Source organism: Taudactylus pleione, unplaced genomic scaffold (genome assembly GCF_031769625.1).
Source record: "Taudactylus pleione unplaced genomic scaffold, aTauple2 ptg000030l, whole genome shotgun sequence".
NCBI classification, from domain to species: Eukaryota; Metazoa; Chordata; class Amphibia; order Anura; family Myobatrachidae; genus Taudactylus; species Taudactylus pleione.
The window spans coordinates 1806378-1832386 of NW_028284432.1; the positions used below are offsets into that span (position 1 = coordinate 1806378).

At 45.4% G+C, this 26009-nt stretch overlaps 1 protein-coding gene across 4 annotated transcripts in view; it reads right to left on the reverse strand.

Annotated features, from left to right (window-relative positions):
* The window catches only part of NBAS (NBAS subunit of NRZ tethering complex), an 890452-nt gene that overhangs the window by 246787 nt on the left and 617656 nt on the right, over positions 1-26009 (reverse strand). For all 4 annotated transcript variants that reach the window (XM_088451840.1, XM_088451839.1, XM_088451841.1 and 1 more), the window contains one exon: positions 12860-12949. In XM_088451840.1, coding sequence (XP_088307966.1) covers positions 12860-12949 — 90 coding nt within the window. The remainder of the gene's footprint in view (positions 1-12859; positions 12950-26009) is intronic.

Genomic DNA, 26009 nt, shown 5'->3' on the forward strand with positions numbered 1-26009 from the left:
TGATTTTGGAACAGACGAAAACTAAGAATAATCTGTAGTAAGATGTGTACAGTTTTTGATTATATTGTGCAATTACACTGCAGACATAGAGGGGTATTCAATTTGAAAGGTTAACTTCCCTGGCGAAGTTAACGTTTCATATCGGAGTTTTTTCTGTGTAAAGGTATGGTGCACGCTCCCGCTTATCCCCGTATTCAAAATAAAATTAACGAAAACTGGAAACTCTGAAGTTAGATTTGCGTAAAGTTACGAATTTTTTCTTCAAATAATTTTAAGACCCCCCTAAAATTGTAAAAACATGGGGGATCACTATGGGTACCCCCGTTTTAGCCTTTAATTGAAAGTTGGGGATTTAAATAGCCGCAGCAGGTGTTTTTTTTCCCGACATTGAAGAAGTGAGCACTTAGGTTATTTTTTTCGTTTTTTTAAGTGGTCCCATCAAATTTGGGGTACATGAAAATGGGTACTAGCATATTTTTAAGTCCCTAAAGTCAGTTTTTAAAAATTCTGCATTTGTGCACCTGCCGCTATAAATCTATTCTAGAAAACATCTGCCGCATACTTGCAGAATAGCCCTGAACCTATTTCCCTATTGTTTAACAATTTTTTCCCATTTTTTTTTTTTTTGCACCCCAATTTTTAAATTAATTTTTTGGGATGTCCCTATTTTTATTTTAAACTTTTTTTGACACAGTTCTTTTTTAAATGTCAATCTCAGGGGTGCAGGCTATTTTTTTTAAGCCTGCACCCCTAAACCCCAATTCTGCACTTTTTTTCGACACCTATTCAATGGTGAAAAGTTATCACCGTTTTTTATCAAAGACTTTTCAAAACTGCGATAAGTCTTTGAAATTGAATACGGTGTAAAACTAAAACCAGTGATATTATCGCAAAAAAGTTAAAAAGTGCGATATTAACACAAAAAAACATGTTATCGCACCCATATTGAATAATCTCATCAACAGATTCAGACTCAGTCACACACAGATATATTAATCAGCACAGTCTCTTGGTGCGTCCTAGTCGCATCACATTGCAAATAAGATGCATTTTCAAGTGAAAAAGACTCTTGGTGCTAGCAGAGTTGTACGGGACCTGATGCGCCAGGAGGGGAGGTTTGGCACTAGTGCGCTAGAAGGTATGAGGACAAATCTGTGTGTGATTGTATGAGGACACGTGTGTGTGTCGGTGTATATATCAGGGCCGTAGCTAGGGTAGTGCGGCCGGTGCCATGGCACAGGGCACCACAGGTCAGGGGGCGCTGTTTGGGCCTGTCAAATTTCTGTTTATTATCATTCTTGCTTGTAGCTTCCTCTTATTTCATCCCCAGCATCTCCTGGCCTCTCCCATCTCTTCCCTGGCCCTTCCCCATGAAGCCATGGCCCTTTTTTAGGTGCATTATGTCACTTTGAAAAATGAGGGGGCTCCAATGCTCTTTCTGGCACAGGGCACCAAAAAGTCTAGTTACGGCTCTGGTATGTATATGGTGTGTATATACATACACACACTGTATATATACATACGCACACACACTGTATATATACATACACACACTGTATATATACATACACACACACACTGTATATATACATACGCACACACACTGTATATATACATACGCACACACACTGTATATATACATACGCACACACTGTATATATACATACGCACATACAAGGGCTGATTGAAAAGAAATGAGACTGCCTCTGTTTTTCTGCCCCATAGGTAGATGTGACAGCGCCATGCTGGGTTTTGTGAAGCTCATACATCGATGTGTTTGCACCTGCAGTTGGACTGCTGTAGTGTTCTTTGTTTGGTCATGAAATACCTTCGTAATCTCACGTGTCTGTGAGATTACGTCAGAGATGTGTGATTGAATTTTGTGTTAAACTTGGAAAAAGCGGAAATGAAACTCATGAAATGTTATGGCAAGCACAGCCCAATTAGCCCAGCTGCTGTAGCTGGCGAAGCGCGTTCTGGGAGACCATCCACCGCGGTCACAAATGTCAACACTGCCAAAGCTGCGGAGATGTTGCAAAATGGCAGAAAGTTAACTTCACCCGAACTTTCGACTTCACTTGGCATCTCATTCCAACGGGTTCAGCATATTGTGACAAAGGAACTGAAAATGCATCGCGTGTGTGCCAGGTGGGTACCCAGAAATCTCACAGAAGAGCAGATGTGATGATGAGTTGAATCGTGAAAGAAAACCGTTGGAATGTCAGAGAGGATACCCGATTTCCTTACATCGATTGTGACGAATCGTGGATTCGTCATTATGATCCAGAATCCAAACAGTTGTCCAGTGTAGGGAAACAAGTGAATTTGCCTGTGTGATTCCTTCTGTGTGTAAAGTCATGCTTCTGATGTTCTTTGATTCGCACAGTATGACCCTAAAGCACTGGGCTCCCCATAGACAGACAATTAATGGTGACTACTATGCAAACGTCCTGAAAACCCATTTCCGTGGAGCCATGAGGAAGAAAAGACAACATTTGCTGAAGAAACAGTGGATCTTGCTCGAAGACAATGCCCGACCACATGTTACTGCTGATGCGTTGGCAGCACTAATTGAAATTAATGGGACAGCACTGGAGGAATGGGTATGATATACCCGCCAGCGGCAGCCCGACAGGAGCAGAGTGCGACGCAGCGGAAGCCCGACAGCGCTGGAAATCCCGATCATGGATAGGTAAGTATCCACTAACCTAACCTAACCCCCCTAACCCTCCTTAGGGGTGCCTAACCCTAACTTCCCCCCCAAGTGCCTAACCCTAATCCCCCCTCTAAGTGCCTAACCCTAACTACCCCCTTCCCCGCTGCCTAAACCTAAGTCCCCCGGGGGGGTGCCTAGCCCTAAGTCCCCCCCGGGGGTGCCTAACCCTAACCCTCCCTCCCTCTAGCCTAACCCTAACCCTCCCGGGGGGGTGCCTAACCCTAAGTCCCCCCCCAGGAGCCCTAAACCTAACCCTCCCCCCCGCGGCTGTCCGCACGCGGCGCCCGGCATCACTACGATCGTGATGCCGGGCGCCGGTCTCCCGGCGTCGGGGAAATGCGGGCGTCTACATCTAGACGCCCGGCATTTTACCCTTGCCGGGATAAGACAGTCGGGAAGCCGGCTGCCGGTATATAGGCAGTCGGCTTCCCGATTGCTTCCCGCACTGGAACACCCTCCATATAGCCCAGATGGCAAGCAGTTGGGAAGCCGACAGATGGAATCCCGACCGTCGGCTTCCCGACAGTCTAAACCCGGCAAGGGGTTAAATGACATTTTACCTACGCCAGGAGCCCGTCACCCGGATTACCGATCGAAGGTTTAGGGTTCCCAGGCGGACATTTGGTTAGGCAACCCCCAGGAGTTTAGGGTTAGGCTAGGGGGGGTTAGGCACCCCCGGGGGGAGGTTAGGGTTAGGCACCCCCTAGGAGACTTAGGTTTAGGCAGAAGGGAAGGGGGGGTTAGGTTTAGACACTTAGAGGGGGATTAGGGTTAGGCACTTGGGAGGGGGAGGTTGGGGTTAGGCACCCCTAAAGGAGGGTTAACTGGTAGAAAAGGATAGGAAATAATTACCTTAGGACGATCGGGATTTGTACTGCTGCCGGGATGCCGCTGTCGGGCTGCGGCCGGCGGTCAATCATACAGAGTCCGCCCAGGCTTAGCGCCCTGTGACTTCTCAACTGTGAAAAATGCCACAGCTGCAACACTACAAGTGATGTCACAAAACTGTCTACTGCACGTCTTTGATTCGTTGTTGAAACGCAGCTAAAAATTTATTGAATGTGAAGGACGCTACTTTGAAAAAAAAAAAAGTTCAGATCCAGTGAAGTCATCCGATTCTGAATAAAAAAAATAATTCTCATTACTGTATGAATGTAAGTAATTATATATATATATATATATATAAACACATATATACATCAAATGGGAGACGGACCACTTCTTAACACAGTACGGTCAGCTCCCTTGTAAGAGGAGTAATTGATGTGTGTGAGAGAGGGCGTGTGCATGTTTCGGGGGGGAAGGGGTATGGGGTAAATAGTAGTTTAAATTGAATTCACAGTGATACGGAGACTGTGGCACGCCCTGTCAATGAAACGTGCTAATGACACAGAAATGAATGACCTAAATCCTATAATACTAATTTGCATGGACTAAGAAATAGAAAGTGTGCTTATTTGAAATAATTCATCGAGAAATCGCTCACGCTGCGCGAGAAACCTGTTGTCCTAAAGTATTTAAGCTAACTTTATTTTAAAACCTCATTATTTTATAAACCTACTGTAGTACATTACTAATGTTTCCTAGGGGCAGAAGGATCTTTTAAACTTTTACATGCTTATTACAGTATACAAGTATCACAACTAAACATCCGCACTGTTCTGCATCTATATCTTATTTTATCTGGCTTAGGATTTTTTTTCTTTAATCTCCAAATAAAAAAAAAAGTGTGATTTAAAAATGGTCAGAAAACTAGGCCCCACCGGGAATTTTCCCTGTACCCCTGTGGGCCAGTCCAACCCTGATCTCTATTCTTGGAATGATCTGGATCCATCAAAGTTTACATCTTGTGAATACAAGTACATTGCAAATTTAAAGAACGTTGGGTTGGACATTGCACCGTTGTAATCACATCGGTAAGATACATTGTGAAAGGGTGAGAACATTCTGCACATGATTTTGTTTGTCCATCTTACTATACAGAATACACTATAGGGAGGGGAGGACGCAGTCACATCTGCGACTTTATGCCAATGCCGTGCCCAGTTGTGGAATGACTGAGACACCCACTTACAGCGTCTTAAGTCAGTGCTTTTGCATCTAGTGCGTCTTTAGATGCATCACCGGTCGCAACATCAAAACCTGCACTAGCCCTATGGTTAATATAGAAAACTAGCTGTAGTACCCGTTGCCCGGGTTTAAACCTTCACGGTATTAAGTTTTATTACGTGATGTCATCCAAATCCATCCAGTGGATGGCCCAGAACAGGCTCTCAGGGTCAAAGTCCTGCCCAGCATCCCCGGGTCAAAGTTCTGCCCAGCGTACACCAACAGGCGGTCCAACCGGGATCTCAACTGGGTTGGGTACGGGATGCTGGCACTCACAATCCCAGGCGGTCAGAATCCAAACGCCGGCATCCCGACAGGGCTAGGATACAGATACCTGTCAGTCGGTATCCTAACACTTCCTTCCCGGTGCCTGAACCTAACCTCCTCCCTTAGTGACTTAACCTAACCTCCCCGCACCCTAAACTTAACCCTCTCACTTAGTGCATAACCCTAAGACACCCCCTAGTGCCTAACCCTCCCCCTAACCCTATTACTTACCTACGGGATTCCGGCAGTCGGGATGCCAGTGCCAGGATTCTGACAGGTGTCAGGATTGTGCGCCAACATTCTGAGCACCGGAATCCCTGCAGTCGGGATTATGACTGCATCCCACTCAACTCCCTAGTATGTCTTCTGGGATCCAATGTTACCACTCTGTGGTTCATTGTTCCCTGGGTCATAGTTCTGCCAGGTGGACTTCGCCGCGAAGTCCGACCGGGACCCAACTACTCCATTAGGCATCCCAGACCAATTGCCACTCTTCTTTGAAGTTTTCATCTAAATCCATCCAGTGGAAGGTTAAGAACAAGCTTCCCGGGTCAAAGTTCTGCCTAGCGTACACCAACGGGAGGCCCGACCGGGACCCTAACCCCCGCTAAATCCTGGCCACGATCTAACTGGACCACCTCGTGTTGGTTTCATCTCAATCGATGCAGGCGTGTCCGAATGCATAACCAGACAGACAGATAGACCAGTGAATTATTAGATCATGATTCAAATAAAAACAGTGGCTGGCAAAAAAAAATAAAAAATGCAGTCCCTGCACTTAGCCAACCTAGGACAATGGCTGAGGATTCCAGACTATGGATAGACAGTAATTAGATAGACACCAGATGTTAGACAGTCAATAGGTCGACAGGGACAAAAGGTCGACATGAAAATGGTCGACACAAAAATGATATATGACATATTTTTGTTTTTTAGGTTTAGGGCTAGGCACTTACTGGAGGGTTAGGTTCAGGCACCAGGAGTGAGGGTTAGGGTCGGGCACCTACACCGACAGTTAGGGTTAGGCACCAGGAGGGAGAGTTAGGGTTAGGCACCAAGGGGAGAGTTAGGGTGAAGATCAGGGCTAAAAAACAAAAACAAAAATCACGTGTCTATCATTTTTGTGTCAACCATTTTCATGCCGACCTTTTGACCATGTCGACCATTTGTACATGTCAACCTTCTTACATGTCGATCTTTCGTCCCTGTCGACCTATTGCCTGTCTAACATCTGGTGTCTACCTAGACATTGTCTATCTAATTACTATCTATCTCTTATAGTTATACCACACCCTATAGCTGATTGGTAATGCAGGGTAAACTCTCTCCGTAGCTCTAATTCCCCACAGGCATATATTCTTTTTTTAAAACTTTTGTTTTGTATTATTTTAATAATGTGTTGATTATGTGATATAGACTTTCTGCACAGCAAATCAATGGTGTCTGTTTATTTGAAGTGTTTAGAAAGTGCTTGCTGCACAATCTGCACTCTCACCACAGCTGATGTTGTTTGCCAGTCATGCAATTTTTCAATACCCTAAAAGTACAAAATAATCTCCATTTTAATGAGGAACGCCACAAGACAGACAATAGATAAAGGTGAGCATGAAATGTCAACTACCTGTATGTAATTTAAACAGTGACATTTCAACAGTTCCCATTTTTAAATGTGGCGAGCGAGAAATCAAAGTGAAATATGGCTATGTCCAATTTTAATTATTTATCGGATATTTAAGCAGATGTAAACAGATGTCTGCAGCTTTCTAAATTACAGCGCATACAGCTCGCCATGGAGTCTGTCATTTTATTTCTGTTCAACCACTTTGCAAGAAAATTTCCTGGGACATCACAGAAGGCACGCGTCAGAGGCAGACGCAAATCTTGTCTCGGCTGCGATCCCGTACGCAGCGTTCAGGCAAAAATATGCAAACATCGCAGCCGCTGGGATTTGTATTGAGACACCCACCAGCGGCGTCTCATGTCCGCTGTTTGCGTACACAGACGCATCATAGGTCACAGTTCCGGAAGCAAGCCACCTGGGAAGTCGCCCCCCCCCCTCCCCCCATCCCCTCTCCCGGAAGGTTAGTCACACACACATGAGGTCCCATAAACGCTCTATGACTGTCCATCATTCTGAGTCCTTGCTGTGATCGCCGTCGGTGGTGAAACTTGGCACATGCACAGTGCGACTGACGCGTGCGCAATACAAAATAATGACAAAAGTAATCGATCAACACCGCAAACGTCGGCACTGTGTCTACCTCTAAATCATTCCCAGAGGCATGAAACGCACATACCTCATGAAAGTGAGGTTCCTAGTGAATGAAGGGGCTCGTTGTGATCCAGGCAAGTCTACAGACCGGGGGAGCACAAGATGGAATAAGTTGGTCACTGCAGAAGAAGGCATTACTTGTCGACTTTTATATGGTCCCCTCCAGGAGATGCTGAAGGGGGGAGATCCTCAGGGTAGATAAGGAAGGGGGGGTAACAATGAAGCGATACATCACAAATCGAGATAAGGAAAAATGATTAAATTGTCCTTACCAGTCATCGTTAGGCCCAGTTACAGGTTGGTGGACAGGATTGCGCTTTTCCTCCATCACATTGATCATAAATTATTTGATTTAGTACTGGACCACCAAACCATGGCACCCTTGCAAGTGCCCTGCAGTACCCCAGGATGCCTCGGTACCCAGTTTGGTGGGAACCACTGTATTAAACTAAAACACATTTTCTTTAGTTTTTTGGGAGCAATTATTCTTTGAAAGGGATACCTAGTCTCGTTATTACTTTGCAGCACACATATCCTATACAGTCCAGCCCCAGTGGTTTTTGAGCTCAGTCTATTATTTTAGACACTGTTCCACAAGGACTTTAACACGAGTGGGCCTTTTGCAAGTCGTCAGGACTATGGTGACTTGAGTAGCTGCAATATGTTGTGGTTCATCCAACAAGCTGCATCCGGATATCGTCTACTAGTCCTTTATAATCTCATACTACCTTGTGGCCATGGGTTGAGCTGGGATGCGCCAGTAGTAGTTTTTAAATGAAGGCGCTAATAGGGAAGAGACCGCTGCTCTCCTTTTAACTGCCAAATAAGGCTGTACAGCAAATTGCACAACCCTCGACTGAAAGCTGTCACAAGCACGCTCCTTCCGTACCTTCTGTTTTATGTCCGAATGCCAATCTACTTTCTAACTTCTTATTACTGTATGTATGATTTGTTTATTGTGTGGTCCGTTATACTGACTGTCCGGCACTATTACGTTTTCTGGTGCTGTACAAACAAATTACTACATTGTTGGATATTGGTACAGGTACTGTGGCATCTACTTCATTATTAATAATTAAATGTGAATATACTACAGAATTGGTCGGTATATCAGGTATAATCCGGGGCAGGAAGGTGGTGGGGAGGGAATGTGTGTTTTTATTTTCAACTTATTTATTTTTAATAGTGGGCAATAAAGAACAAAATTACATAGAGCACAGCTAGCATATTTCTGTAATATCAAGGGGCAGATTATCCTGTTAGGAAGCTGGAACGTGCCATGCACGGACAATCTATTAAAAGTTCAAACTGCTGTGAGCTCATGCTTAATAACGTTACAATTCCTCTCTATGAAGGGAAATTGTATTATTCAAATCAGACGGAGGGTAATTTGCCTGTGTTTTGGGTACGCCGGTCTACAAATTGTTCTCTTCTGTGCTGCATAATTGATATCCTACAACAATGACATACATTCCGCACCAAAGGGCGTTCTACACCGGAATTCAGCCCCGTCGCCTGATAAATATGTAATAGATCCAAATACAAATGTCACATTATCATTTCAAGTTGTTAGCAGAAAGCCACTGTTCATTGGGACTAATCAAATCTCATTTCAAGCAGAAGTGGCCGACGTGCCGAGGGATATTACATCAGGCAGGAGAGAGGTGCACAAAGGACAAATATTTCCCTCAAAACGGTAACAAGATCTCTACAGCTACTTCAGTCGTGCTCTAAGCAGCAAATGAATACACTGCATATACAATATTGACGAGCTCGGAATTATAAACATGTTGAAATATTAAAATATCCATTTACACATAGAATGGATAATATTGCAAGTGAGATACAACGGATGTAATTATGCGGACTATGCCTAAAGCCTGTGGAGATGGGGATACTACCCCCTGCCCGGTTAAATAACAACATTTATTAATTATTTTCCTTTTGACTAGCCAAGTCACCCCACACGTGTTCTTTAATGGCTCGTACACAAGGGAGCTGAAAATTAACCCTAGTTATATTCTTACAGAAAGTTCATAGTGCTGTACCACGGTCCTCAAGGCACACTAACAGTCCAGGTTTTAAGGATAGCCATACTTGAGTACAGGTGACTTGATTAGTACCTCAGTTACTTTGATTTAACCATCTGTGCTCAAGCATGGGTATCACAAAAACCAGGACTGTTGGTGTGCCTTGAGGGCCGAGGTTGGTAATCACTGTGCTAAAGCATTTAAAACAGACAAGCAATGATGTTGCCCATAGCAACCAATCAGATTGTACAGTACAGTAGCTGTCATTTCTCCATTGCATTTTATGAAAAGATAGACAGAATCTGATTGGTTGCTATGGGCAACATCACCGCTTGTCTGTTTTAGAAGCTTTAGTAAATCTACCCCACAGTATCTACTGCCTGGTAATGTGAATAAAAAAACAGCCTATAAGGCCTAGAAGGTCACTAGATCTAAATGTGGAACGCCGTTCACTGAATGGTCTCCCGGTCACCACATTTATCAATGGTCATTTATCACACCTAGTGCAGACCACTGAACGTCAATTGTGGGTCATCTTGTGGACAGGTACCGCTAGAGCCAAGAGGCTGCTCCCAATTGGAGACAGCACTTGTACAGAGAAATGTCGCCCCTCCAATGGTGACTAGGGTGAGCCGGGATAATTTTGTCATTCCCCATTACAAATGACCATATGATGGTCAGCACTGCCCTGACAAATACATTATAGTCTGGTGTCCTTGGTGGGTCTGCCGACATGATGAATGTCAACATGACGACTGCGGACATATCATATCACACCCCTCTAATATGCCAACACACCCAGGTTCTAACACAGATGCTACAAATATTGTCTGGGCTACAAACTGAGGCAGCACTTTATAACCACTTACCTGAACATTTCAGAAATTGTTTAAAAAAAATAAATAAAAAATATATTTTTTTTTATTAAGGTCTAAAAATTATTTGTAATAATATATTTAAATATTTTATTTATATGACTCCCCTACCCCCCCAGTGTCCATAGGCCCCCATTATAAAATAACTTCTAACCCTCCATTAGCAATAGACCCTCCAGTAGTCGAGAAATCCTAATAATTATACCTCCTTAGTAGTAAAAAAGAAAAAAACCCTCCTCCTAACCTGTAACAAAATGTAATTTTATATTTATTATTTTACCCCCCTCCAGCATCATATTACCTATTACCCCGCCCCCACTGATGCTAGGCCCCCCCTAGAGGTTCCCCTCTCACCCTCATGGGCATTTACCATCACCCCCCTTCCCTACATGCAGAGCACAGCGGAGCGCGTGTCAGTGAGGACTGATGATCAGTCATCCCTGCTGCAGATGATTTCTGCACTTGCAGAGATCAGCTAAATAGTGCTTGTAGGGGAACTAAGCTCGCACAGCATTCTGGTGCGAGATTTCAGTACCAGAATCCCGGCAGTAAAGTCGGCAATCAGAAACCGCCACATAACTTCCGGGTGGTCCGGGGAGTCAGTAGAGATCCGTTCGGCACTGCAACGAGTGGTGGATTTTACCTAGGGGTTGCAGTCCCCACAGCAAAATTCACTACCCTAGTGACAGCCTAGCAGTGGCAGTGACTTCCCTTTGACAGTGCTCCCTGCTAATCACAGCCAAACAGGCAGGCCCAGGGGGAGGGGGGGGGGGGGTGTTTTCTCCCCTTGGGACTGCCAGTTCAGACTACGATAGCAGAGAGGGCTTCCCTGAGAAGCCACTTCCCTGCTATTCGACAAGCTGGTAAGCCCTTACCAGCTTGTCGAAGCTGGATAATTGGCTGAGAAAAGATCAGCTTACAATAAGATCGAAACGACACCATCTTGCGAATGGCCGCAAGGCACCATTTTGGAAACGAGATCGGCAAGACGCCATTTTGCGAATGGCCACTCAGCGCCATTTTAGCTAAACTCACACTTAAGTACATATGGCGATGCTATTATTAGCATTAGGCGATCGCATATTTTACCATACCCCATACGCACATATACACACACAGTAGCGCTGTTAACATGTCACATATTAGCTAATGCATAATAACCCGCATGCGAACGCTGTTTATTAGCTGCATGCGTACACATCTGCCCCAAATCAGATAAACCTAACTAGCGTCTTTTCCCAAATCCCTAATACTTACATAATGCACACTCACATAAAAGGTTCCATAGCTTTAAAGTATAAGATCCAATTTTTATTCATTTATTACAAATGCTGTGAAATAAACACTATATTGGTGTCTAAGGTTTAATACGTGATAAGTAAGCCGTGTTTGGTATTATACTGATCTGCACTTTCCCAACAGCTTCCCGGTATCATCGGTGTAAAGATCGCAACATGCATTCTCAACTTATGAACCGTAGAGACTTAAAGCATCAAAATGTACATTGTAAAACCAACAGCCTAGATTTGCATGCAGGGGAAATAGAGGAGGCAACAAGCTGTTAGAGGGTGTTCTGTGTCCATTTGAATCAACCTGTTAAATGTCCTGTAACAAACGCACCACAATGGGGAACCAATGGGATCAGCAACAAGCCTCTCTATTGTGTTGTCTGTTTCTGTGAGGGTATAAATGTGTGTGTTGTGACCCCAGTCTGGAGTCTTCTTGCTGATTGACGGAGTTTTCTTGCTGATGCCGGTATCTGGTCCAGAGCGCTTGCGTATGTATAACTGTATCTTGGGTCTGTATAATTCTTTGCGCTAAATTGTACTTAGATCACAGCGTGTAACTGACTGTACTTTACTTGAATAATACTTTGTGCTTTGGAAACACATGTTCAAGGTCTTAAGTCTTTATTTCACGGTATGACTGCGTACGCAAATAGCGCCAATATTAGAGGTTTATAGGCAGGGTTTAGAAGGTATAGGTAGGTGCGTATTGAGGATGAATCCAGTATCCTTAAGCGTTTAGGGGCAGCAGCCAATGTAGTCCCTAGCAGCCGGCCAGTTTGCACATTTGTGCACATGCGCGGGATTGCGATCCTGTGTAAGTGCACAATTACAGACCCCCCCCCCCAGCCAGGCAAGTAAGGAGCCGCCGCTGCTCCCAACACAGATAATAGCAGAGTATAGAACAGAGGAATATACACATGCACAGGATACACATAAGACTATACTGGATCTGACACACAGCAAAAGAAGAGAATGGGCCGACTGGCTGGGCCGACTGGATCTTAGCTGTGGCCACATTCTTCCTGTTTCTATGTTTCAGGGTTCGACTTTGACTTAAAAATGAAAAGTTTTCTTTAACAGACTTAAGTAACTTTCTTTTATCAAAATATAACTAAAAGAAAATTAAATATGATTATTAACTTATTGATCACTTGATACTATATAATAATGTTAATAGAAGAAGACCCACAGGCTCGGTCGCCATATGTACGGTAAAACCAGGAATGTCTTGGAAAACTGGGACCGATAGTCAAGAACCCTTCCTGTAATACAATGAGGCACAGAGCAGTGTTTGTACTTACCCCCTCTCTGTACTTAGGTGCACCTCCCTCACAATGCTCTCCAAGACTCTTAAAGGATCTTCAATGGCAGAAGAATCTCGGACATTCCCACTGCAAAAGGTAATGTCGTCAATGAAAGTCATGTCTCTTATAATGGGGTCTGGCAGAGTATTTTACTTTTGCTATGGTTGACACTCTCCTCCGTTTTATGGCGAACACGTTAGCAACCCTGTTACAAAAATTCTGCCAAAATAATAATGTTTGACATGTATACGTTGGATGAAATATTGCATTTTTCCTTGGAAATATTTTTAATGAGCCCAATCACAGACTTGGATAATTAAATGGATAGCCCTGTGGGCGTTGATTTATATTACAGCAGAATGTCTGCAACATCTTACATCCGATAAAGGGTTAATTATTACCACTAGACCAAAAAGGAAATCTACACTAATATTATAGCAATAGGATTTTTAACTGTACACCAGGGGGTGGGGAAACTTTTTCTGCCAAGAGGCATTTGGATATATATAAAATAATTTATGGGTCCGTTGCAGACCACGACCGTCTGAAGCATCCTAAGGTAGCTCCAGGCAGCACTGCTGCATAGATTCTGGCTGAAGGGGGCCATTCTAGGCACACTGCTAGCCAGATGAGGCTAGCAGAAAAAAGCTCCTAGCTTTATTGATTTTCGAGTCCCGTCTGCGATTGGTTTGGTAGAGCCAAACCAAATGATTTTGTGGGCCTTATACGGCCTATGGACTATGCGAGCAAGACTTTCACTAATAGCAAGGATTTTGGTGCAGAGTTACACCTAGGAGTAATTGTAAAAAATAATCCCTAAATATTTAAAGAAAGCAGAATACAAGAAAAGCATTACCATCATTTGCTTAGCCTTATGAATGTTTACATCTCAGTACCTTTCCCCTCTATAAGAGATAATCACAGCAGCTTCCACTCAGCAAATAAACCCTTTTATGTGACGTTTCAGTGTTTTTATATTGTATTCAGTATCAAAGTGAACAAGTCACCTACTTACAAGCCATGTACTAAGTGCACTCAGTACACAGCAATACATCTTTCCCTTTTCCTTGATGAGGGTTTCTATCCCCTTTTAAGGATCTGTGTGCGCAGTGTCACAGGTGGTGTCCCTAATTGGATTTACACTCTATTACACTATTTATTTTTTACTTGCCCACAAGAGGAAGTTAGAGAATTGTATTTTTTGTGATCACCATAGAAAGTGCCAGAGACCGTAACATCCTGTTTATATTTGATATTACATATCGTATATGGCAGTACTGTATCTTGTGACCGTCTACTGTAGGTAGATTCTTGCCGGCGTTGTCAATATCTCATACCTCATACTTTGCTTTCACACCTGTGTGCCTGGGTAACCTCTCTGCGCGGGCACGCCGAGCCTTTGCTCACAGCAGGTGCTTTTGCAAACTAGAAGAGTGACAATCTCCAAACGTGTACTGTGATCAAACCAGACCACCTACCGCTTCGGTCCCATTTTTTTAAATAAAATACATGTTTTGTCTTTTCTCCTAAAATACTGCTCAGTATAGCCTCACTTATTGGTCCGTCCTTATTATGTATGGCAATATTATTTATTTGTGTAGAGCTTTGTGTTAACATCGCCTGCAAAGTATATGACTGATGTAATAAATAAAGAGCCCATTATAAGTATATAAGGTAGTAGAGGTACAGTGTATGTATTAAACAGAGATAAATCCTAAATCCGTGCAAAACACAAAAACAGTTTTATGTAACAAGCCCGTGGTCAGCAATGGTAATAGTTTATTCAACAGTGATAACATGTATTGGTACAGTAGGGTTCCCCAATTAGGGTGTCAACAGCAAGGGAACTCTACTACCAAAAATGCATCATTATTAAAATTAATAATAGTTTCCTTTGAAAAATATATTTTATACACCTGTAACCATTTTTTTTTTACATCTTTTTGTCTTTATTTTAAGGCATTTGCAACGAGAAGTTATCACTTAGCTGATCCATCAACTTTGTCAATAAATTGTGATTATAATGGGATTGATAGAAATCAGCCCTATCGCTGCAGATTCTTATATAAACCCCTTAGTACCTAATGAATTCATAGATTGCTTTCTCATTGATTGGATTTCAGGCCACAAGATGGATGCTTCCAATGTGTGTAGATACCGGGTACATTTTAAGGACAAATGTTACAAAAAAAAAACCAAATAGGATAATATTGATCAGTGGCAGGGTGGTTAGTATTGATGCCTCACACAGGTCATGTGTTTGATACCAACCTGGGTCCTATCTGTGTGGAGTGTGTACGTTCTTTCCATCTTTGCCTGCACTTCTTAATGGTGCTCCGGTTCACTCCCACAATACAAAACATACTAGTAAATCAATTAGCTTCTGACAGAATGAACCCTATGTGTAGGTGTATCCGTGTGGTAGGGATATGGGTTGTAAACACTGATGGGGCAGAGACTGATGTGAATGACTTAATATTATCTGTAAAGTTTTGTGAAATATGAAGGCACTATATAAAAATGAGAAAGTATAAAAGCATTTGGAGGCTGAATGAGGGCATACACTTAATAGAGCCGCAATACTAAAACAAATTGGTAGGTTAATTCGCTCCTGACAGAATTAACCCTATTGGGCATATGTATCCATGTATAGATGTGTCCTCTTGTATCCTCGGTGCTCGCGCTGCAAACGTGCGCACGCATGGCGCCATGCGATTTGCCGTGGTTGGGAGCACCATGGTACGCCATGCCGAGCGCTGCGTTCGCACCATGCAATCCTAAAAGTCGCGGGTGCGAAAGCAGCACGCATACCCGTTCACGGGCGCATGACTCGGGTCCGTGGCACGATTTACTGCACAAGCGGCAAAGATGCAAGTGGACATATCTAGAGTAGGCAGAGCTCTCAGGAGGCCCCCCATCCTTTTGTTACAGTTGTAGATGCAGAGCAGGACTACACTGCGAGCTGGAAAAGAGAAGAGGGAGGTGGAGTCTGAGCAGGGGGCAGGACTACACAGCACTGTGCGGTCAGTGGCAGCAGCATGAGAGAGGAGGGGAGGAGCAGCAGCAGACCCAGAATGATGAGGAATATCGATCGAGATAGATAGAAACAGCTTACACAGGAGTTAGGACCGCTACAGTAAAATATACCACTCAGCCTATGACGGGGTACACACTGACTGATATATACACACACACCTACCTCAATCACTAAAAAATATGAATGCAGCAGACAAATAAATACGGTCAGCATTATTTATTTAAAAAAACTCCCCCCCCCCCCAAGTAGTGCCCCTTATACAGTGCTCCCAGTAGCAGCCCCCCTATGTAGTGCCCCCTTATACCGTGCCCCCAGTAGTGCCTTTTATACACTGTCCCTAGTAGTGCCCCATATACAGTGCCCCCAGTAGTGGTTCCACTATGTAGTGCCCCCAGTAGTGCTCCTTATACAGTGCCCTCCGTAGTGCCTCTTATATAGAGCCCCCAGTAGTGGTCTCCCCTATGCAGTGCCCCCCTATGTAGTGACCCCAGTAGTGGTCCCCCGATGCAGTACCCCTTATACAGTGCCCCCAGTAGTGGTTCCCTCTAGACCGTGCCCCCCAGTAGTGGTTCCCTCTATGCAGTGCCCCAGTAGTGGTCCCCTCTATGCAGTGCCCCCAGTAGTAGTCCCCAGTAGTGGTCCCCTCTATGCAGTGCCCCCCCTATCCAGTACCCCTTTCATATATAGGACAAAGAAAAAAAAAAACACTTACCAGAATCCCCGTGCTTGCCGATGTCCGCTCCTCCGTCCTGCCGGCCCGCTCTGCCCGTCTCTCCCATCACCCACTGCGGGAGCCGGAAGGTGGTGCTCATGAGGGAGCTCCAGGCCGGCCCCGGCAGTGGGTGCAGCAGCTAATGAGTCAGTCTGACTCTCATTGGCTGCTAAAACAAACACACCGCGCCGGCGTGCTTGTTACTGTGTAGTGTGGACCGCACTCATTGTGGTCCTCACTACATTTACTGATCGGGGGAGGGGGTGGGTGTTTCTGGGTACTCAGAAACCCCCCCTGCGTGTGCGCAGGGCAGGATTAAGGGGGGGGGGGCGACAGGGGCGGTCGTCCCTGGGCCCCCACACACAGAGGAGCCCCCACTAGCAGCAGTGCGGTCTGCACCCGCCGCTAGTGTCCCCACCGCTTAGTGTAGTATAGACCGCGCAGTGAGCGCGACCACACTACACAGTTACAAACACACAGCCGCCTCCGGTAGCTGTGTGTTTGTTACAGCAGCCGATGAGAGTCAGACAGACTCTCATTGGCTGCTGCGTCAACGGAGGGAGCCGGCTGGAGCTCACTCATGAGCTCCGCCTTCTGGCTCCCCCCGCAGCGTCTGATGATGGGAGAGACGTCATGACGCTGATGACGTCTCTCCCATAGTGCAGGAGAAGAGCCGCCGGTCGCGTCAGGAGCGGGGATTCAGGTAAGTTGTGTCTTTTTTTTTTTGTGTGTGTGAGTAAGGGGCACTGCATCGGGGGATGGCCGCTTCATGGGGGCACTGGGTGGTGCTACTAGGGTTAATGCATAGGGAGGGACTATTACTGGGGGCACTGCATAGGGGGGGACTATTACAGGGGTCACTGTATAGGGGGGCTGCTTCATGGGGGCACTGGGGGGGCGCTACTAGGGTCAATGCATGGGGGGGACTATTACTGGGGCACTGCATGGGGGGACTTCTACTGGGGGAAGTGTATAGGGAGGGACTACTACTGGGGGCACTGCATAGGAGGGGACTACTACTAGGGGCACTGTATAGGGGGGGACTACTACTGGGTCACTGTATAGGAGGGGACTACTACTGGGGGCACTGTATAGGAGGTGACTACTACTGGGGGCACTGTATAGGAGGTGACTACTACTGGGGGCACTGTATAGGAGGGAACTACTACTGGGGGCAATGCATAGGGGGGACTACTACTGGGGGCACTGCATAGAGGGGATTACTACTGGGGGCACTGCATAGGGTGGCTTGCTACTGGGGGCACTGCATAGAGGGTCTACTACTGGGGGCACTGCATAGGGGGGAATTACTACTAGGAGTACTGCATAGGGGGGATTGCTACTGGGGGCACTGTATAGGAGGGGACTACTACTGGGGGCACTTTATAGGAGGGGACTACTACTGGGGGCAATGCATAGGGGGGACTACTACTGAGGGCACTGTATAGGGGGGGACTACTACTGGGGACACTGTATAGGGGGGGGGACTACTACTGGGGGCACTATATAAGGGGTACTGCATAGGGGGGGACCAATACTGGGTCTGGGGGCACTATAGGAGGGGCAGTACTGGGGGAACTGTATAGGAGGACGACTACTTGGGGCACCATATAAAGGGCATTACTACAGGGAGCAGTGCATAGGGTGGAATACTACAGTGGGCACTGCATAGAGGGGGCCATTACTGGGGGCACTTCTACAGTGGGCATTGCAAGAGGGGCCTTACTACTGGGGACATTAAGGTGAATAAAAAGGAAAAATAAATGTTCATAGGATGACAAGAAACGGTGGTATATAGGGGCCCCCACAAGTTTGTTGCACAGGGGCCCCCACAGACCTTAATCCGGCCCTGCATGTGCGTATGTACCCCCTGAACAATCCTGCTTTTCAGGTACTGTCCCACCTGCGGGCTGTAATGTCCCATGGGGAGGAAAGGGAGGAGGAAGCTCTGTCGCATGCTGTGCACGCCAAGTAGGGAGCAGCCCAGCAGCTAGGAAAGCGGTGTACAAGCCCCCTGCATGACATGAAATGGGGGCATGATGTGTGACCACATCCTCTTTTCAATGTTTCTCTTTAGGCACCCCCACTCTTAAGTGTTCCAGACCCTTTAAACCAGCTCTGTTGGTAGGAATATACAGTAGATTGTAAGATCTGTGGGGAAGGGACTGATGTGACTGATTAAATATTATCTGTAAAGCGCTGTGTAATACTATAAAGCGCTATATAAAAATGACAAATAATAATGCATTTGCGGGCTGAAGAGGAGGACCGCACACAAAATGTGTAATCAGCAGAGGCTGATGATATCGCAAATGGCAAAGGCAGTAGAGGGGAATACACCACATTATGCATACACTTAGATGTGACGTGTGTTATCTGCTCATTCCAGGCAGATGTCACATTGTGTTTGCAGTCCTCTAGCACACTTATAGCTGGTTGTATATTCTTCACATTCCAGGTGATTTACTGAACGTTATCGGTAAACTATTGGGATTCCATGTGGTGTTTTGCGGTCATGTGAGACAAGAAAAATGAATCCACACTGAGCCATGCGTTAAAAATAAACAGAAATGAGAAAGTGCATAAGTTATGTGCAGGTACAAGGACTGTATATAGGAAACATGTATACGGAACCCTTAGGGCCTAATCCTCAAGGATTGAGAGGTGGGGAGTGAATGTGGTACCTAACAGGATTGGCCACAGTCCCTGTCCAATCAGATGTTCCAATCACCACACACCTCCAGCCGCCGCCACGCCCAATCTGACCTTCTCTCCAATGATCTTCTTGCTACCATAAGAGATCCTCCAGCTAACATGATTACAATGAGCATAACTCTCATATTAATAAAGTGGGAATCTACTTTAGTTCTGTATACTTGTATGGGGGAATTAAGGATAGAGGTGATCCAAAAACTGAATTTTTTTTAATGTCCAAATAATTACCCAATGTGTTAATACAATCTACAAATATGTATTTTTTTTTTTGTCGCATTTCGGAAAGATACTTTCTCTTATTTGGATTATACAGTGCCCCGTAGCTTGGTATATCTATAAATCTCACAGAGAATCATTGCAAATGTTATCGCACACAGAATGCATATAGATTTAAGCCGGGTACACACTGGAGGGATGTCAGGCCGATATGCCGTCTCCTAACGACATATCACCTACATCGCTCAGTGTGTACTGGCGATTGCGCGCTCCCGCAGTCGCTAGCGACAGTCGCCAGGTTTGTTGTGCTGCACATCAAACCTAGCGATATCGCCAGCGGCCAGTGCAAATGAATGATGTAACGGAGATCATTCGGTCGTTCATTAAAGTCGTCAAGTGTGGACGCACAATCACTGTTTACGGGCATTTGCTCCGATGTCGGAAGGAATGGCCGCCGTTCCAATGTGTATCCAGCCTTAGATTTATGAATTAAAACAAATGACTAAATAATGGCTAAGGGCTGAGGTCCTGCAACATTGCAGCTTCCAAAATCTGTATTTTTAGTAAGTAGTGCTTAAGACGATAATAAAACAAACACATATAGATGTACTAAGCCTTGGTGAGAGAGAAAGAGGAGAGAGATAAAGTACTAACCAATCATCTCCTAACTGTCATTTTTTAAACAAAGCCTGTAAAGTGAGTTACAGTAGGAGTTGATTGGTTGGTACTTTATCTCTCTCCAAGGGGTTGGGTATGGATTGCCGACGGTTGGATGCCGCTGGTCAGAATACCGACAGCGGCTAGCACTAACCCTAACCCTCCTTCCCCGTTGCATAAACCTAACCTCCCCCTTAGTGCCTAAGCCTAACCACCCCCTCCCCACACCCTAAACCTAACCCTCCCCCTAGTGCCCAAGCCTAACCACCCCCTCCCCACACCCTAAACCTAACACACCCTACCTGGTGCGTAACCCTAACCCTCCCCCTAGTGCCTAACCCTAACCCTGCACCCTAAACCTAACTGTTGCGTAACCCTAACCTCCCCCTAGTGCCTAAGCCTAACCTTCCCCTCCCCGCACCCTAAACCTAACTCTCCCTCCCCGGTGGCTAAACCTAACCTCACCCCCTAGTGCCTAACACTAACCTCCCCCTCCCCGCACCCTAAACCTAACCCTCCCGTCCCGGTGCCTAAACCTAACCTCCCCCCTAGTGCCTAAGCCTAACCTCCCCCTCCACGCACCCTAATCCTAACACTCCCTACTTGGTGCCTAACCCTAACCTCCCCCTCAACGCACCCTAAACCTAACACTCTCTCCCCGATGCCTAACTCTAACCATCCCCTTAGTGCCTAACCCTAACCCCGCACCCTAACTACCGATACTTACCTATGGGATGCCAGCGGTTGGCATACTGGTGCCGGGATCCCGACGCTGGTAATTAGACCATCGGCATCCCACACGCCGACTACATCCCCTCTCCGAGGCTTAGCACATCTCCCCCATAGTGTTCATGGTGAAGGCTTGCATCCCGCAAATACCTTTTGACATGCGAAGTTCAGAAGCCAGTGGGCTGGCACCTGAGCATTTACGCTGTATAAGCCAGCATCCTCATGTGACACGGACTCGGCGCTTCCCCCGGAATACTGTGCGCCAGTATATGATCTTGAGGACATGTAGTGTCACTGGATGGAATAACACAGGAGCATGAAGCATCTAAGTGATTCCGTTCCTAAGATAACAATGCTTTCATAATGCTATGAAAACACATTCTTATTATAGAAACAAAAACAATGCTGAGCTCCAGTAAGGTCAGTGCACTGTATATTTTAAGTCTCCGGCTCGACGTGTATGAAATGTATTTAAATGTGTTTAAAGAGAGATTTCTCTTCACAAGGCCAGACAAACAACAACTGCGGCTCCAGCGGCACTGACTGACACACACTGAAGTGTTTGCCTTAATGGCTGTCATCAATATTCGCAAGTGAACATTTCCTACTACCATATATTTCTGCTGCTGAAACCAGCCCGGGGAATGTTACAAAACAGAGAATGTTTCAAGGGCTAATTTCCATGTGAAAGAGTGATGAATAATTTAGCTACAATGTAACAGCTTCCAATGCATAATGAACAAGAAATCTGTATCACACATACAGTATATGTATAAAGATCTGGAGTTTCTTGTTGGGTCTTAAAAGTGCCGCCATTTCCTACTGATACCGGAGGCAGACATTTTGGGGCTTATACAGAGTGAGACATCAGCACGCTTTGCGGCTTCTTTTTCCCGCTAGTCCTATTTTATTTGAATGTGCAAATTTTAACTCTCGCATATTTTCCGAGGCCTACCCTCGACCTACATCTTCATGCGGCTAGGGGGGCAGGAACCAGGGCTGGAATGGGCGTGCCGATACCGCAGTGGGCGATTAGATGCAGCAAAATGACAGTAAGGGGTATATTTACTTCAAAAAGGTGCTAGATAAATGATAAATAGAAACTGATTGGTTGCTAGGGGCAATATCTCCACTTCTATAAACCCGCATTTTAGTTAATATACCCCTAAGAGCATGTTGTGAACGCAAGTGCAACTAAAATGGCCGTAGGCGCCTTCAGGGCTCTGGCAGCTGGTGCGATAACCCTGGTGTAAGTGTAACACTGATGATGACTGCGTCTGATTGGTCAAAAATGTTACAGATACACCAATATATGCAAACACGCTGAAACGGCTGCAATTCTGTATTAAAGGTCCCTTTACACTGCACGGAACACTCATTTTATACAAATAATGCAAATAAAAACACTAGGAATAATGATGTCACTAGTTCCCAGGGAATTGATAATCCTACCATTAAGACCTGTGTAATCATTGGCATAAAACACACTGATGAAAAAAAAAAAAAAAACACAAAATGTTATAACAACAACAACAAAAACACAAAATGTTATAACAAAAAACATCCTACAGCTGTCCATAGACGGCGCAATCCGGATCAGGATTGTTGGTTGATATTATCCCCAAGGTAAGTTAGCTCTCAGCTCATACATGTACTGTTATCATGCAGTACATCAATTTGTTATTATATGACCCAGAGTGGGTGCTACTATTATGTAGCAATAATTGTTTTGGGGTGAGCGTTTGGGAGTGGGGCCCCCGGGATTGTTCTGGCTGGACCTTGCTCATGGCATCACCACTTAATTCACATAGAATATTTTTTCACTTTTCTATGTGTTTGTGTATTATTTATGTCATTTTAATTATTTTACATCTCATTAACACTTATTGATTTATCTTTACACACCTATCCTTAAACACTTCACTATCACCTTTTTTCCCCTTTTCGTGTGATGCCCTGGGAGTGGTCCTTGGCTGGAATTTTTTGGGGTGCCTTGCTTCTCGGACGTGAACCCCTTAATTTTAGGGACGCTGGTATAGAGGAGCCTTGACGACGGCCCAGCGCTTATTCATATATTTGCAAATGTATGTAAACCAATACCTCTGAATTTCTATTATCATGTAGGATTCAAGTATTTTTGATTTATCTGCAGTGTGCTGGAGGGCAATTTTCTTTTTTCTGTGTTCAGTGTAAACCCCGCCCTTTACAAGCACCTGCAGTATATTAAGCTGATTGAGCAACTACCATATTTTTTGATATTATCCCATACATGTTTATTTACAACCAATTTAGGAAAAAAAAATGCTAAACTACAAGCAATCCCAATAAACATCCAGCAGCGCCGTACCAGAGCGGCAGCGCAGCCTGTTCCGGCCCCGCCTCTAAACCCAAGACGTTGAGACGGGGCAGGGCCGCGGGCTATGAAAAGTAGAGCAGTCCAGGAGACAAGAGAAAGAATGATGGAAAGGGATCAATATTATGACCCTGCAAAATCCACGCCCCTAACCAGTGATAGGCTGCCAGTGCACAACCACATTAACATATAAAATGGGAACCACTAACATCTTAAACCTTGTGGTTTAATTTTGCTCTGGCTTTTTCAGCCTTTGCATCACAGGCAGCAGACATAATAGGCACCAATGACAAATCAATAGCCTCCTGCGATGTATAGAAGTGAGAGAAGATGTGACTTGCTCAGATCCCCACATGATGTCTGCGGAATAGGAAGACACACACAGGGCATATCAACCAGGAGCGATACTAGACAGCTGGCCACAGTGCTGCCGCAGGGTCTACGCAGTCCATAAAGGCCTGGAATCCCCATACGTTTTAGCTGTACATTAAATTAAAAACATTTCCTTTTCCTAGGGAGCGGGGATGACATTTTTGGGGGAATCCCTGCAGGATTCCTAAGACATGGAGAACTAAAGTGCAGCTTTGTTCTTGACATTTCCCTTCTGATGGAGGGGGAAGGTCTCTGTGTATACAGCGGTGACGTTAGAGAGATGTCACCTGCCACATGCACTTTCCTGTTAATTATAGGCTCTCTCTATAGAAAACGTGTCTCCTCTCCCGAGCAAACTGGGGCGAGGAGGAGAATAAAAAGTTTATTTCACAGACTATGAACATATAGGGCCAGAGGTATTAGGCTGTGAGTTGCGGCAAGTGGCGAGATTTTCCTAATTGAGCAGCAAGAATAAAAGTGGCAATTAGTTTTTTTTTTAAAGGTAAAACCTGACCTGTTTCCCCCCCCCCCTTTTGAAAAAATTGCTGCTTTAGGGCCTGATTCAGAACCGCTCGCTGTCGGGCGATTTTTGTTCAGTGTGCCCCTATCAGGTCGCTGCTTTGAGTGACAGATAGCGCTGTTTGTGGGTGGTGACTGGGGAAGGTGCTCGTAAACGGGGGAGTGGTGTTGAGGACGCAGGCGTGTCAGGCCGCCAAAGCGCTGTTTAAAGGGCGGGATTAATTAGCAAAGTAGCGTCATTGCTCACGTCACCTGCATGTATTTCAGGCCGCACTGATCGCTGTGCTTGCGGCAGGTTAAGGCAACCTCAAGGGCTGCGAGCAGCTCTGATGGCCGTTGATGGTCCAGATTAATCCTACATTTCCCGGAGATGATGTGTGTTGCGAGTGGCAAGGGAGCCCCTATATACACTTGCGAGCGCACTTTGCCGTAGCTCGCTAAAACATAGTGGGCATCCTTACGTGACCCACTGCAAGCGATTCATTTAAATTTCTGGTCCCCTTTTTGCCAGCGAGCGGACCAACTTGCGAGCGGGTCTGAATGAGCTCCTTAAGTCTTGCAGATTAATCTCCGAAATCTCATACAGCAACCTGCAAGCTGTAACATTCGGCCCATGGTGTGCAGAGTATGATGATTGGAACGTGAGAAGCCATCTTCTGCCAGCCCCTTACTCCACTGCCTGCGCTACGCACTAGTCTAGACTGCAGATAACCGAAGGGAATGTCGTTTTATCATCTATAGGCTTTTATAGATCATATCAGAGGTGACAGATACTCTGTAACACCCTATATCTGCTGTAACCTGGTAACATATTAATGCATGCAATGACATTTCTCTCCAAACCTATTGTAGTATTTAGCCCCTGACTCAGAGGCCTTAAAGTCCAATGTGAAGGAAAGGAGCAGTGAAGCTAATAATAACATATATAATAAATGTGTGGATCTCCGTCCTGTATAATGGGCCTGATGCGAGTTGGAAGTGCAGATGTGTCCTTGTACTAATCCTTTTTCCTCTGCTTTGCACCTTATCCTGCTTATAGTGTTCTGACGCGGCTAAGCTGCAAAGTCGGTGGTGCACTAAACGGGGCTATTTAACGCGATTTGAGGATAGGTGCATGTGGAAACATCTGTAAATTGGGCTCAAAAGAAACATACACGGAAACACTACATATATCCATCCATATATAGAGATGAATGCATCTCCATCTACAGGTGCCAGCGGAATGTGCGCTTGGTTTGCTAGCAGTCATCAGCATCATCAGCGTGCTAATGCACATGCCCTAAACAAGGCGCAAAAAATACGCCTATGAACAATCCAGGTCCACATAAGACGCCCTCACTAAAACTTGTCTATGTGAGAACACCCCTAAAAAGTCCATGTACGTCCCCTTCAGTGTAGATCTGGTCAAGACAAGTGCACTTGCGTGCGCCCATATTTGGAGCATGCGTAGTTCCTAATCACACACAATATGTTCTGCAAATGTGCACACGTCCAACCATGCTACAGCCCCAATGTCTCTAAAAATGCATTACTAATTGATAATACAGAAGAATGTACAGTATTATAGAAAGCATGTATAAAATACAGTGCCATGCAGGGCCATAACTAGGGGTGTGTGACCGCTACCGTTGCTGCCCCATGGCACATGCATTTGGTTTACAGAGTGTCTAGAACGGCCCCCTGCAGCCTGTACAGTCACCCAGGCCATCCCTAGGACGCTCCAAGCACTTACCCTGCAGCCTGCAGAGTCACCCAGGCCATCCCTAGGACGCTCCAGGCACATACCCGGCAGCCTGTAGAGTCACCCAGGCCATCCCTAGGACGCTCCAGGTACTTA